Source organism: Hypanus sabinus, chromosome 12 (genome assembly GCF_030144855.1).
Source record: "Hypanus sabinus isolate sHypSab1 chromosome 12, sHypSab1.hap1, whole genome shotgun sequence".
NCBI lineage: Eukaryota > Metazoa > Chordata > Chondrichthyes > Myliobatiformes > Dasyatidae > Hypanus > Hypanus sabinus.
Window position 1 is genome coordinate 82,168,530 of NC_082717.1, and position 15,545 is coordinate 82,184,074.

A 15,545-nucleotide genomic window follows, 5' to 3' on the forward strand; every position below is an offset into this window, starting at 1 on the left:
ATCCGCGCCACGCTATCCCGCTACGCTATCCCGTTTTGTTTTAAGATACCGTGGTGCAAGTTTCACACACACGTAATACTGTACTACGCTTGTTGTTGGGAACGTTATTGTTTACGTGTTGTGTGCTACCGCTTGTACAACTCTCCCCAGTGAGTGAAACGTAGAGCGGGTTTGTTGCCGCGGGCTGCAGAGATGCATTTTGACACGGGGTGGGGGTGGTGGGGGGGGGGGGAGAGAGTAGGTCAAGGACTCACGATGCCAGAACAGAAAAGTAATTGAAACGGCAAGGACAAATAAAACTCCTGGGAATTAGAACTCTTGGGATCATTCTCGACCCATCATTAAAATCCCATGTCACTTTAGCTCAATATGTTTTCACAGTAACTGGAAAGAAACGATTGATTATAAGCTTTCAGCTCCATTCGCTTCACACGCTGCTAGGACGAAGTTCAGAAATCAACAGCGCACCGCGCAGATCTCTCTGAAAATCAGCATTGTAATTTACTGGCGGTAATACACAGTGGCGTCACCTGGAACTACAGAGACTGCCTCTGTACCTTATCGCAATTAATGGTACCGTGAGTGGCTGGAGGCATCAAAGTAACATCTGCCACTTCGTTCGCTTTTTTTGTTACAAGTAATATTGCGCAGGCGCTAGTCTTGAATCAAAGGTGTAACTATGAAGCTGATGGGACTTGCATGCAGCGTGTCTCAGTGCAGCCCCTGAGATTCACTTTGCAAGGGAACTGTTTCAGGGCACTGTTTTCTCAAATCCTGTTTTCTTTTGTCTTTGGGGAGTGGGGAGCGAAATTTACAGCAAGCATGGGGCTAGGTTGTCTTGGCCGAAGGACAGGGTGAGATTTCCCGTGTTAAATAGATCCAGGGCTCTTTTCCACAATGCAAGATGTGTATTGGTGTAGATTCAGTGGCAACACTCACTGATAAAACTGATGCGAGGAAAGGGACAAATGTTTTGCATTCAACAGAATAAAACAGTTTTATTATTTTAATGTTAAGAAAGCATTCTCAGGTAAATAAAAGTAGAAGGCAATTTACTTCTCGACCGATCTATTACAGCGCGCCATCTCCCGGACAACTTATGTACAACGTTCCTGCGCGAACGCTGCTTAATCAATTAATTATCCATTTTTCCCTCTATTCCAGCAAGCGTTGAAACAAATAAACTAGGGGTACAAGAAGACAACGGCTATTGGCTGATGTCTAAACAATACCAGGCCACGCAAACATAGGGAGGTGATAACTGTTGTAGCGAAGGTAATTTAGGAGGCTCCTTTCGATCAGCTTCTGATATCCATCCTGTTCAAATTGCTTTTCCAAAAATGCCTTCGTATTCCCTGGTACCAGCAGCTCACCGTCTGCTATCAGGCGAATTAGCTCGTCGATTGGCTGGGCAACATTTAACTTTGGGAAGGAAAAGAAGCATATTATCTAACTCAAACTGTTCACGGGAAATTTCCAAACAAGTCTCTAATGGCCCAATTCGACCCGACTTTGTTCCTAAAGCCCGTTTGACAGTTAACTGGATGAGAAAATAATGACAATTCAAATCTTTCTCAAAATAATTCTAAAATTCCACTTGGGAACTAACTCGATTTTATTTTGGCCTTTCCACCCGGTAAGCGGCCAATTTGAGAACCCGGAATGAGTTGAAGAATAAAAACCTGCCCCTTCCACCCCCACCTTCTCGGAGTAATACCTGGCCAATATCAGCAGCCACCTGCACAGGCGGTGGGAACCCTGGTTTATGAGGTAATAGTTAACGGGAGGGTTTTTGGTTGAACGACTTCAGAAACAGAATCCAACATAAATTTTCTACGTGTCACGTATTTAGTACAAGCTTAGGAAGTCATCATGTATTTAATACCCTCACTTTTTAAATATATTATTTGTTTTTGCACGATTTTTAATCTATTCATTATACGTATACTGTAATTTATTTAATATTATTTTATTTTTCTCTTCTTATAATGCATTGAAGTGCTGCTGCTAAGTTAAAAATTTTCACGACACATGGTGATGATAATAAACCTGATTCTGATTCATGATATTCCAAAGCATTTAATAGTCAGTGAGTTAAAGTGTGATTATAATTGCTTAGGTACTACCAGAAAGATAATCAACTAAATAATCTGTTTTGTGTTGATTAATATAAAAACCGTTGACCACAATACCAGAAGTGCTCCATTTCTATTTCACCTGATGGCATATGATCAATTGGGTTAAACTGACAGGCAACATCTCAGCTATTGCTGCAATCCAATTGTGGCATGTATCCTTTTGTTAATGGAGATTATGGGCTGAGATTCTTAGTAGTCCTTGAAATCACAACCTGCTGACTCAGAAGTGAATGTGTTTGTTCAGTAATGCTCTAGTGAAGTGCTGTGTGAGGTTTTACCACATTAAGGGTGCTATGTAATTGTTCTTGTTGAAACTGTTGAGCTGTAAACTAAACACATCAGTTAATTGGGAACTGAAGAATGCTTAGTTCCCTCTCATGTGATATGCCATTTTACTTTGGGAGAATATAGATTCTTCATTAATTATCTCAGGAAAAGATTGATTCAGTTACTTTGCTATGTGTTGTAGTATCATCACAATCTAACAATTTGTATTTAGTTAAGAATGGATTAAGCTGACAGTACACACAAAATGCTGGTGGAACTCAGCAGGTCAGTCAGCATCTATGGAGGGGAATAAACAGTCAATGCTCAGCCCAAAACTTCGACTGTTTATTCCCCTCCATAGATGCCACCCAACCTGCTGAATTCCTGCAGCTGTGTTTTGTTGCTCTAAATTTACAACATCTGCAGAATCTCTTGAATCACATTGCTGGGACCTTAGTTCATTCAGCAGTTAAGAGTTTAAGGGGTAGGAATTATATCGCATGACTTCAGAAACAGAAACAACAGAGTAGGTGCAGGGATATCCAACTGACAACAATGGAGAGGTTTGGAGGTACAGTATATGGTGTGACAACTACAGCTCATCATCATTATCAGTTGCACACATTTAATTGTGTTGCTTTGAATCTGTCACTTCTGTGGTAGGGGTGAAAATCTGATTGGGAAGGTTTCAATTTGGCATTGCTGGAAAGAACAGGTATTAAATTTTGGAGGGACAAGAAGAAAAAAAGAGGTTAGGATTGAAATGCCAGCTTTCAAGGAAGAAATGCTTTTTGCATGTCACTATAACATTGTGGTTTCAAATTAATACAGATTTAATGCTTTATTTTTTAGGTCTGTGTAAATGGACCAGGCAATTCAAATGCATTAGAGCTAGTATAAATAGGAAACCATATATACTAAAGCAATCACAAACAAGAGAAAATCTGCAGATGCTGGAAATCCAAAGCAACTCCCACACAATGCTGGAGGAGCATCTGTGGAAAAAAAGTACAGTCAATGTTTTGGGCCAAAACCCCTCATCAGGACTGAAGATAAAAAGATGCGGAGCCAGAGTAAGGTGGGGGGGGGGAGGGGAGGAAGAAGTACAAAATGGTAGGTGATAGGTGAAACCGGGATGAGGGAGGGGTGAAGTAAAGAGCTGGGAAGTTGATTGGTGAAAGAGATACAAGGCTGAAGAAGGGTGTATCTGATAGGAGAGGACAGAAGGCCATGGAAGAAAGAAAAAAGGGTGGAGTACCAGAGGGAGGTGATGGGTAGGTAAGGAGATAGGGTGAGAGAGGGAATTGGGAATGGCGGAGGTGGGCATTACTGGAAATTCAAGAAATCGATCTTTATGCCATCAGGTTGGCGGTTACGCAGACAAAATATAAGGTGCTGCTCCTCCAACCTGAGTATGGCCTCATCATGATGGTAGAGGAGGCCATGTTGGAAGCCATCTCCAAAGGGATCTCACCATCAAGCACATCTTTCCCTCCCCCACCATCCCACTTCCTGCTTTCTACAGGGATTGCTCCCTATGCAACTCCCTTGTCCATTCATCCCTTCCCACTGATCTACCTCCTGGCATTTATCCTTGCAAGCATAACAAGTGCTACACCTGCCCCTACACCTCCTCCCTCACTACCATTCAGGACTCCAAACAGTCCTTCCAAGTGAGGCAAAAAATCACATGCAAGTCTGTTGGGGTCATTTACTGTATCCAGTGCTCCTGGTGTAGCCTCCTGTATATTGGTGACCTGATGTAGATTGGGAGGCAGTGTGGAGTGCCTATGCTCCATCCGCCAGAAAATGCAGGATCTCCCAGTGGCCACCCATTTTAATTCCACTTCCCATTCCTACTCTTTAAGGCATTCATCTGTTTTCTGTGGCTGTCTGTGAAGAACAAGAATTTTATGTTGTACATTTTATACATTATGCGATATTAAATTGAACTATTGAAGGCACTTGGTACTGGGAACAGTGCCAAAACAAGTTAATAACTATAATATCTAGCTGCAGGAAAGGTGAGGGAGTCGTTGATAGCAGAATCAAAATATCTATAATAGGGTGAGACCTGGGTTTACCTATACATGACATCATCAGATCTATAGATTATGGGGGCAGTTGGGGAGGGAGAGGATTATACTTTGTTCATTAAAGTTATGAATTGAAGGTGGTTAGGGAGTAAAAACACAGATAAAACATAGAAAACCTACAGCACAGTAAAGGCCCTTCAGCCCACAAAAGAGTGTCAGAATTGTGAAAAGCAGGTTTGTAAGCTGTGCTAATGGAGACTAAGCCAATAATACAGATGGATGACCTAGCCTATTCTGATGCAGACAGAAAAAAGCAAGTTGATTCAGGAAATCTGCAATGTTGCCAGAAGGAAGATGATGATCTGTTCATCAAACTTGCATTTGGCCTCTATAAACAATGCAAGAGGTCACCAAAAGATGGGTTCATATGGGAGTGAAATGGGGAATTAAAGTGACATGCAAGAGGAAATTTGAAGGCACCATAGTAACTCAGCATAGGTTCTCTACAAAGCAATCACCTGATTTGCACTTGGTTTCTTAAAATACTATGGGGAGGACATTGTGAATGCCAAATGTGATATATTAAATTGGAAGAAATGCAAATGAGCTGCTAAATCGCCTGGAAGATCATTTCGGTTTCCTACGTGGTGCAAAAGGGACAACTTGAAAGGATATGTGTTGCAATTCCCTCAGTTGCATGAAGAAGTGGAAAGGTCGACTAGAATGGATGAGAGTGATCCTTTTAAAATTCTGATAGGTATATTGAGATGATGGAATCTCAGTAAAGGTGATGAAAGTTGTAAGAGAGATCCAATGAACGTGGAGGCTGGTGGGATGGATGGTGAGGAACCAGAAGAAGTGTATTCTCACCACGTACAGGAAGTGATGGGCTGAGAGAAGATGTTCAGGAAAAGATGAGATAAAAAGGCTCTTTTGACTACATTGTTGTGGAAGCCACAGTTCAGGAAGAAGGTACACATTTCAGACACACTTGTAAAAAGGCTCATCATCAGAACAGATGACAGAAACAGTAATAGAATGGAGTCTTTAGTGGAGGCAGGGTGAGACAAAAGTATTCAATATAGTTGTGGGACTCCACAGGTCTTCAATGGATGTTTGTCAGCCACAGGTTATCCTCTGAGACAGATCTAGCAAGAAAAGGAAAGAGGCAGAAAGAGCAAAATGGAAATTGGCAGCAAAGTTAATAAAAGTTTTGCATGACTGCAGGAGGTAGTGTCAATAGATCTGGATGCATGGAAAAAGATAAGTGAGAGGGAAAGGGAGAGGTTCCAATGAAGAATGAATAAAATCTGTTCCACATCACACAACAAGATAGGCAAAGCTTTTGATCTGGAGAAAAACAAGTGGGTTTGTAAAAAAAATGTTCAAAGTGAGGACAAGTTCAGGCAGATAAGTCATGAAGGAGAACTGGCAAGAAGTGCAAGAAGTGAAGGGTCCTCATACCATCCTGATATAGGATGGAGGTGTAAAGGGACTGTACATCCATGGTAATAATAAGCCACCAGGGACCAGGGAATTGCTAAGGTGGTGGAGAACATCAGAGACAACAAGGAGTGGTTTTAGATGGGTCATATTCTGCATGGAGGTCGGTCTGTTCTGGGACCCCTACTCTTCATGATTTTCATAAGTAACCTGGATGAGGAAGTGGAGGGATGGGTTAGTAAATTTGCTGATGACACAAAGGTTGGGGGTGTTGTGGATAGTGTGGAAGGGTGTTAGAGGTTACAACAGGACATTAATAGGATGCAAAACTAGGCTGAGAAGGGGCAGATGGAGTTCAACGCAGATAAGTGTGAGGTAGTTCATTTTGATAGGTCAGATATGATGGCAGAGTATAGTATTATTGGTAAGACTGTTGGCAGTGTGGAGGATCAGAGGGATCTTGGGATCCAAGTCCATAAGACACTCAAAGCTGCTGCACGGGTTGACTCTGTGGTTAAGAAGGGGTACAGTGCATTCGCCTTCATCAATTGTGGGATTGAGTTTAAGAGCCGGAGGTAATATTGCAGCTATATAGAACCCTGGTCAGACCCCACTTGGAGTACTGTGCTCAATTCTGGTCGCCTCACTACAGGAAGGACGTGGAAACCATAGAAAGGGTGCAGGGGAGGTTTACAAGGATGTTGCCTAGATTGGGGAGCATGCCTTATGAGAATAGGTTGAGTGAACTCGGCCTTTTCTCCTTGGAGCGACGGAGGATCTCAGGTGACCTGATAAGAGATATACAAGGTAATGAGAGGCATTGATCGTGTGGATAGTCAAAGGCTTTTCCCCAGGGCTGAAATGGCTAGCATGAGAGGGCATAGTTTTAAGGTGATTGGAAGTAGGTACAGAGAAGATGTCAGGCGTAAGTTTTTTTACACAGAGAGTGGTTGAGTGCGTGGAATGGGCTGCCGGCGATGGTGGTCAAGGCGGATATGACAGGGTCTTTTAAGAGATTCCTGGACAGGTATATGGAGCTCAGAAAAATAGAGGGCTCTGGGTAACCCTAGGTAATTTCTCAGGTAAGAACATGTTCAGCACAGCTTTGTGGGCCGAAGAGCCTGTATTGTGCTGTAGGTTTTCCATGTTCCTAGAAGTCCTGGACGTATGTGAGAAGAGACTAGGTTGGAGTAGAAAGAATATTGTCAAAAAGGAAGTTGTTATTTTGTATGGCAGATGTTTTTCTCTTCACGCTTCTAATTGTTTTTGTCAAGCCATTCCTCCAGCTTGTGGCCATATCGATGGACCGTGGCAAAGTCAGCTCAGATCTTAGTGAGAGGGCATGTTTAGACCAGGTGGAGGACATCCTGGGTTGGGGCACCACAGGGGCAAGTTGGGGTTTGTAGGACACCCCATTGGTGTAGAGTTTGCACTGCTTTGGCTTGTCGACTTCTGAGTCTATCTGTGGTTGCCCCGTTTTTTCTGCTAGCTGCAGTGAAGCTTGGGAGGAACAAGGTGACGTTGTCGATCATTTCTCCACTGGAGGGTGTGTTGGTGTGCCAGTATTGTCACCATTCAGTGTGTTTGTCATAGGAATCGGGGTTTTTCAACCTGCAGGAAGGTTTTCGGGATTTGAGCTGGGAACCTGGAGGAACGTTTTCTATAAGTTTACGAACTGGAATGTTGTTGGGCATATTTTGGATACACTTGTAGAAGTTTGCTGAAGCTACTCTTCTACAAATCTCCAGGGGTGCTATTCTGCTCGTTGTTGGGAACCAAGATAGAAGTAAGTTTGGTGGGTCATTGCAGGCTGAATTAATGAGTTGGTCAGAACAGTACCTCTTGTGGACCTTGTGTAGCAGAGAGAAGCAGACTGTTGTGAAGACTATAAAGCTGGAAGCTTTGGAGGGAAACTCTCCTGAGGAAATGAGCTTCAATTCTGATTGGGAGACTATGGATTGATGTTGAATGGTGGTGTTGTGCTCTAGAGAAAGAGATGCAGAGGGTTCTAACAGATGACACTTGGCCTCTGTAATATACAGGTCAGCTTGCCATTTTAAACAGCACCAATACTTGCCAAGTTAATCTCAATTTAATTGTACTTTTGAGACACAGTGAAAATGTAATAGACTGCAGTTGAAGAAAGCAACTCACTGCCACTATTTGGGTAATTAGGAAGGAGGAGAATCTTGGTTTTACTAGGGATGATCATGTCCAGAATATTGCATAAGTAGTCCAAAAGAAAACAATGGCCTTTAAATTTGTATGGTTTGATAGAAAATTTTCTGCCTTTTTAAAGGCAAAACACAAGGAAATCTGCAGATGCTGGAAATTCAAGCAACACAAACAAAATGCTGGTGGAACACAGCAGGCCAGGCAGCATCTATAGGAAGAAGCGCTGTTGACGTTTCAGGCCGAGACTCACGTCCTGACGAAGGGTCTCGGCCTGAAACGTTGACAGCGCTTCTCCCTATAGATGCTGCCTGGCCTGCTGTGTTCCACCAGCATTCTGTGTGTGTTGCCTGCCTTTTTAAAGCTTTAGTTATGTAATTTAAAGTGAACACATTTAAATGCTCCTCTCTTGTCTCTATAACCTCTTGTCAGTGCTAGAGGGCTATGATTTCTGTCTCTCAGCAAGTCAAGCCTTTCTTCCCAGCAATGTTCACCTTGCTGTTCATTATCAAAAGCATGATTATTCTCACTGCTAAACCTACCACAAATAATTTCATTTTACATGAGATAGTATAAAGCGTAGAACCACACAGTGACAAAAGAATGAGGGACAGCACTCAAAATACACCACTCAAAGTTTGTGTTATTTTGATTTTAAGGTAGGGACACATTGATGTGAGGCTTTGGGGTTGCGATATGAATGAAATTTAGCATTGGTCACAGACCATTTAAAGTGAAAACTTCAGATTGACCAGTGTATCTTTAAAGTTTAATGTAAAGCACTGGAAAAGTAGAAAGAGATAGGGTTACTGGGACAAAAAAGGAAGTGATTCTACATTAGGAGTAGCAAAATGGCCTGTTGGGAACCATGCACAGTTGAACTGCAACAAGGAAAGCTTGCAAGATTTAAAAGGGATCCTCTGGCTGATCCTGTGGCAGTTATCTGACTAACTTGTCATTGGATACCACCTTTATCAGCAGGTTGAAGATGTGTTAGGGAAGGGGTTCCCAATCTTTTTTTATGCAATGGACCAATACCATTAAGCAAGGGGTCTGTGGAACCCCAGATTGGGAACCCCTGTTAGGGGATACATTCTTGTATAGCTCTCAGCTATACCTTGCTGCCATGCTGTGAGTTTTGTTTTTGCCTTCTGGTCTAGCTCCATTCACCATCTAACTAGTAAGTGGAGGAGTGATGTTCGGCTAAATACCCATGCTGCAGTCAGTGGATTGATGGACTGATGGTTCAGATTCTGTGTCCATGTCATTGTGGATGGATTTCAGGTACCTTGTGCAACACCAGTAATAGGTCTGAATTCACTGCTCCATCCAACCCACAGTAAACACAAAGTACACTGCAGATGCTGTGGTCAAATCAACATGTACAAAACCTGGATGAACTCAGCAGGTTGGGCAGCATCTGTTGAAATGTCCTAATAAAGGGTCTTGGCCTTAGACATTGACTGCTCATTTCAACAGATGCTGCCCGACCTGCTGAGTTCATCCAGCTTTTGTACATGTTGATCCATCCACCCCACGGCTGACTATGAATTGTTATGTCCAAAACCTCATATGTAAACAGCAGGTAATGGGCTTAATTCACATTTTTAAGTTTCCTATTTTTTGCTGTGATGATTTGTTTTTTTCCCTAATGAATTGACAACTTAATTGATTAACTGACAATTCTTTCTATGACCTATTGTATTGTGACAAGATTTTCGAGACAATACTGTGGATGCTGGAAGTCAAATATTTTCTTAATACTTTTAAATGAAGACTTCACCTGTGTTTAAGAGCTTGAAATATTATTGCATATTAAAATTTCCATGAACATATATTTTCATATTGAAAACAAAAGAGTGAGCTCAAGAGATTCTGCAGATGCAAGAAATCCAGAGCAGCACACATAGTATGCTGGAGAAACTCAGCAGGTCAGGCAGCACCCATGGTAATGAATAAACAGTTGACATTTCAGGCTGAGATCCTTCATCAGGATGAGAAAGGAAGGAGGAAGAAAGGAAGAAGCCAGAATAAGAGAATAAGAATTCAGGGGCGGGGGGGTGGTGGAGAGTACAAGCTATAAAGTGATAATGTGAAGCCAGGTGGTAGAGGAGGGGGGAGATAAATTAAGAAGCTGGGAGGTGATCGGTGGAAAAGGTAGAGGGCTAGAGAAGTAAGAATCTGATAGGAGAAGAGAGTGGACCTTGGGCAAAAGGGGAGGAAGGCTACTAGCAGTTGGTGATAGGCAGGTTAGGAGAAGAGGTAAGGGGGTGGCCAAAGTGAGGAATTGAAGAAGAGGGAAGGTGGGGGAAAATATTACCAGAAGTTGGAGAAATCAATATTCATGCCATCAGGTTGGAGGCTACCTAGATGGAATACGAGGTGTTGCTCCTCCAAACTGAGAGTGGCTTCAATGTGATAGAAGAGGAGGTCATGGACCGATATGTCAGAATGGGAGTGGAGATTGGAAATAAAATGGATGGCAACCCTGGGAAATCCTGCTTTTTGTGATGGAGTGAAGGTGTTCAACAAAGCAGTCCCTCAGTCTATGCTGGATCTCCTCAACATAGAGGAGGCCAAATCGGGAGCTCCGGATTCAGCAGATGACCCCAATTGCTGCACCTGGAAGGACTGTTTGAGGTCCTAAATGGCAGAGAGGGAGGAAGTGAGTGGGCAGGTGTAGCACTTCTTCCAGGTGGGAGATAGTAGGGAGGGACAAATGGACAAGGGAATCACTAAGTAAGCCATCTCTGCAGATAGTGGAGGGTGGTGGGGAAGGGGTGGGGTGGTGGTTTGAGGGAAAGATGTGTTTAGTGGTAGGGTCTTGATGAAAATGGCAGAAGTTGCAGAGAATGTGTTGGGTGCGGAGACTCATGAAATGGTAGGTGAGAACAAGCGAAACTCTTGTTGTTAAGGCAGTAGGAAGATGGGGTGAGTGTGGATGTCCATAAACTATAATAACTAACAAAAGTATGAGATACCTTTTCAGATTCCACTAACTGTCGCACTTCTTGCTTGAAATCTATGAAACGATCATGATAGATGCAAAGGGCCCACGGCTCCTTAAAGTAACTGAAAATAGGAAAAAAAATACTCAGCCACTTTCTGGACACTAATACACATTACCTACCTTTTGTTACTTTAATTAACTAAAACTGACTTTATTACTATTATGTCCCCCGAGAATAGTCTGCTTAATCTTTTGCTGCAAGCATCAATAATCAGTTTAATAAAGATTCAGAGCAACAAGATGATTTTGTACAATAGCAAAAGTATCATTTTATTATCCCTATTAAGACCTGGGTTCATCAAAACAATTAATTCCTTATTACTTCATGCAGTTAGTAGTAAGTTAGTGGCTTGAGAAATTATCAGTGTTATGTGATCATGGAGACAAATTTAACATGTTATTACTTAGATACTAAAGTGTTACTATTCCTAGTTACTGACAGTTTGTAGTGTTGTATTAGTGTAGTTTGGCATAGATTAAAATAATCATAAAATGATTAACTAACTTAAGTACTAATGCACAACCTAAAATAGTCATCAGGACTTTAAGATTGAAATCTGTTTGGAATTAACAAGGAAGAGGATCAAGATTCACTATTGTCAACTAACATTCATGTTAATTACCCCTTGGTTTCTCCAATTTTGTTTTACTTAATCAAATTTGTATAGGGGATTTTAAATGTTAAGTCTGTCTCAGCAGACTCTGTGACTGTCCATGGAAATGGGTAGCGGTGGCCACAATATTTAATTCCAAGGTGATTGCAATGGGAATGTCTCAATGGACTAGTTGTTACCTTTCCTTTTGTCATTTTGCATGTTCGTATGGCAATCACAATATTGGGGTAACAGCAGGAAATGTTTCAAGGTCATAGATTCAGTTTAAAAATAATTAAATGGAAAAAAATTCAGTCTAATAATCATTGGAACCATTAGTACTTTAAGGAAATCAATTAAAACTCATAATCCTAAAACATTTACTTATATTGTCAAATAATTTGAAGCTTTTTTGGAAAGAAGGTGAAGAAACCTGTAGATTTGTTTATTAGAATAAGCACAACTGCTCAATAAGATTTCATCTTAAATTCTAAAAGTTAGTATGCAAATGCTGTCTGCAAGGCAGTTTTTGGTTATTTAAAACAATGTAAATTTAAATTATGTTTCAAATTTTCAATGTTCAACTTACTGGAAGGCTAAAATTAACCTAACAGAAGAAAATAATTGCATGAATTTTTAAACTACATTTTTCAAGTGAACACTGTAATCTCTAAAACATCACTAAACATGCTAGTGTTCATTTGGTAACAATATAAGAACCATCTGAAGTGGTGTATTACAATTTATTCAGTATTAAACATTAATAAGTCTGAAAAAGGGCCAATGCAAAGTTCAAATTTCAAAATAAATTTATTCACAACAGATACAAAGAAACACAAGAAAATAAATTTACAAAACTATACAGAAAGATGGACAAACAAGCAATGTGCATAAGACAAACTATACAAATACAAACAAATAAATTTTGAGAAGATGAGTTATAGAGTCCTTGAAAGTGAGTCTGTAGTTTGTGGAATCAGTTCAGTGTTGAGGTGAGTGAAGTTATCCATGCTGGTTCAGGAGCCTGATGGTTGAGAATAATAACTGTTCCTGAACTTGATGTGTGTGGAAGATATAAACTTTTTCCAGTGACTAATATTTTTATCTCAGTCAACATCGCAATAAAAACTGCTTATCTGGTCATTATCACATTACTGTTTCTGGAAACTAGCTGTATATTTCCCAAGTTACCACAGTGGTTACATCAAAATGCCTACTCGGCTGAAAATTCAAACAGCCCAGTGGTCAAGAAAGGTGATATGAATGCCTTTTAATTGTGCCCATTTCCTTTTTGGTCTTATGCCAATTTTTATTTAATTTCAGTGTTATGAGTAGTCTCCTACATTAAATATGCTATGTAAATGCATGCTTATTTTTCTTAACTGTTAATATCTTTGAGCAGTTAATGGAATCCATAAAAAATTAATATTCATATCCTCACTGTTAATATTAGAGATTCCAGTAATGGGTGGAGCACAGCTGAGAGGAAAAGAAGTAATGTGGTCTATCCTCGAGGAATAAAGGCCCAGGACATACAGCTTACCAAAAGGTCAACTGCTCAGGGTGTTCTGGGAGCTATGCTAATAATACTGTGGGGAAACAGCATATCACTTCTCTGCAGTCAAGCAAACTGGCTGTGTTAAGATCACAGGAGGTAAACATGAGAAAGCTGTGCTTATATTACTGTGATAAAGTAGCAAAGCAGCAATTATTTTGCTTAAATATCCATGATGCAAATTAGTTGTAGTATGGGATGAAAAATTGTGGCCATTCTGACAAAATCCTACTGTAAATTTGACAACAGTTGTTTATTAGACTGGGACTTGTATTACACTTAAATCTGAGATTCCAAGATGGCATTCTGTGATAATGAGATACTTCCATTTCCAAATAAGACCAATCTAGGTGAGAAACCGAGATGATATCTTTTCAACCCAAGAGTGCATGGCCAACAACAGTTTTGATGTTCCCCTAGCTCAAATCACCATTTCCTGCACTAAATACACTGAACCAACTTCACTGCTTTATTCAACTGGAGCCAAACTGCACTGAGTCAAGACCAGGATGTTCCTAAAACAAGCAGATTACTTAGAACAGCAAAATTCTGTATCTATGACTGCCTGAAGGGAAACAGTTGCACTACAAATTAGGTATTGTTTATTTGCATATTTTATTATTGACAGAGTGTTTTTCAAATCACTTTTGGACAGGATAGTTGCTTTACATCAGCCAACTTTGGGTTCTGCCTTTACACAGCTCAAGAAACACAAATTTGTTTCTTACAATTATTAAAACTAGTTGCCTCAGTGGAAGAGTGAATCATAGATCTTTACTTGTATGGGTCCTGGTAACTGTCAGTAATGTAATCAATGGCAGAAGATGAGGTCTGTGTCAGCTCTACTCACAATGTTGAAAGCACTTTCATATTGTTACATTTTTAGTGATTTTGTGTAGATTAATGCTAATATTAGGATGTTGCTCAATAGGGTGCAGCACTTTCATAATCAAGTTTTAATAAAACACACAAAATCAAAAAAAATAAAAAATATGGTTCAAAACATAAAAACTAATGCTGTGCTGATTCTATTGAAATTTTAACTCTTTGGTCAATAGAGTCATAGTCATAGAGTAAAAGACCACTACAGCCCAGGAAGAGACCTTCAGCCCATGTAATTTGTCCCAAACCGTTAATTCTGCCTTTTCTACACTTGGACCATAGCCCTCCATATCCTTATACTTACAGAAACTTCTCTTAAATATTGCAATCAAGCCTGAATCCACCACTTCTGCTGGCAGCTTGTACCAGTGAAGAACTTCCCCCTCAAGTTTGTCTTAAATATTTCACCTTTTACCCTTAACCTTTGACTTCTAAGTCTAATCTCACCTAACCTCAGGGGAAAAAGCCTGTTTGCATTTTCTCTATCTATACCGCTCATAATTTTGTATACCTCTATCAAATCTCTCCTCCCTTCATCTGTGCCCTAGGGAATAGTCCTAACCCATTTAATCTTTCCCTATAACTCAGGTCTTCAAGTCCAGGGAACATGGTTGTAAGTTTTCTCTGTATTTTTTCAATCTTATTGATATCTTTCCCATGGGTAGGTGACCAGAATTGCACACAATACCCCAAATTTGGCCTCACTAATGTCTTAATTGCAACTTCAGTGTAATATCCCCACTCTACTCAATACTTTGATTTATGAAGGCAATGCATCAAAAACACTGACATTTAATATCTGGGAATGTAAAGAGTAATCAAAAATATTCAGTATGTCCTCATTGGGAGGAGATCCTAACAAACCAATTAGAATGAGCTTTTTTAAAAGGGTAACAAAATATATTGATGAGGGGAGTGCAGCTGATGCAGTCTACATAGACTAGTAATGGCCATATGTGGAACCTTGCACTCAACGTCAGTAAAACCACAGGATTGATTATGGTCTTCTGGAAGGGGACGTCGAGGAAACACACACCAATCCTCATCAAGGGATCAGCAGTAGAAAGAGTGAGCAGTTTTAAATTCCTGGGTGTCAACATCTCTGGAGATCTATCCTGTGCCCAACATATTGATGCAATTACAAAGAAGGCATAACATTGGCTATATTTCATGAGGAGTGAAGGAGGACATACAGAAGTCTGAAGGCACACTCAACATTTCCCCTTGCTGTCAGATTTCTAAATGGACAATGAACCTATGTATACTACCTCATTTTTTCTGCCTCGTTTTGCATACAATTAAATTTTGATGTACATTTCTTATTGTAAATTATAGTTTTTACTATGAATTGCTGCCACAAAACAACACATTTCACGACATATACCTGAATCTGAAAACTAGTATAAAGAGTTAAAGATCCAAGACAAGTTGGCAAATTAGATCCAATAT

At 40.4% G+C, this 15,545-nt stretch overlaps 1 protein-coding gene across 3 annotated transcripts in view; it reads right to left on the minus strand.

Annotated features, from left to right (window-relative positions):
* Positions 1–956: 956 nt before the first annotated feature.
* cfap61 (cilia and flagella associated protein 61) overlaps positions 957–15,545 on the minus strand; it is a 169,765-nt gene continuing 155,176 nt past the window's right edge. Inside the window, exons 24-25 of one of the 3 annotated variants that reach the window (XM_059986284.1) lie at positions 11,038–11,128; positions 957–1,422 (exon numbers count right to left, since the gene is read on the minus strand). In XM_059986284.1, coding sequence (XP_059842267.1) covers positions 1,222–1,422; positions 11,038–11,128 — 292 coding nt within the window. In that variant the 3' untranslated portion in view covers positions 957–1,221. Of the gene's footprint in view, positions 1,423–11,037; positions 11,129–15,545 lie in introns of those variants that run through there. The other 2 variants (XM_059986283.1, XR_009515173.1) reach the window with 2 other exon arrangements.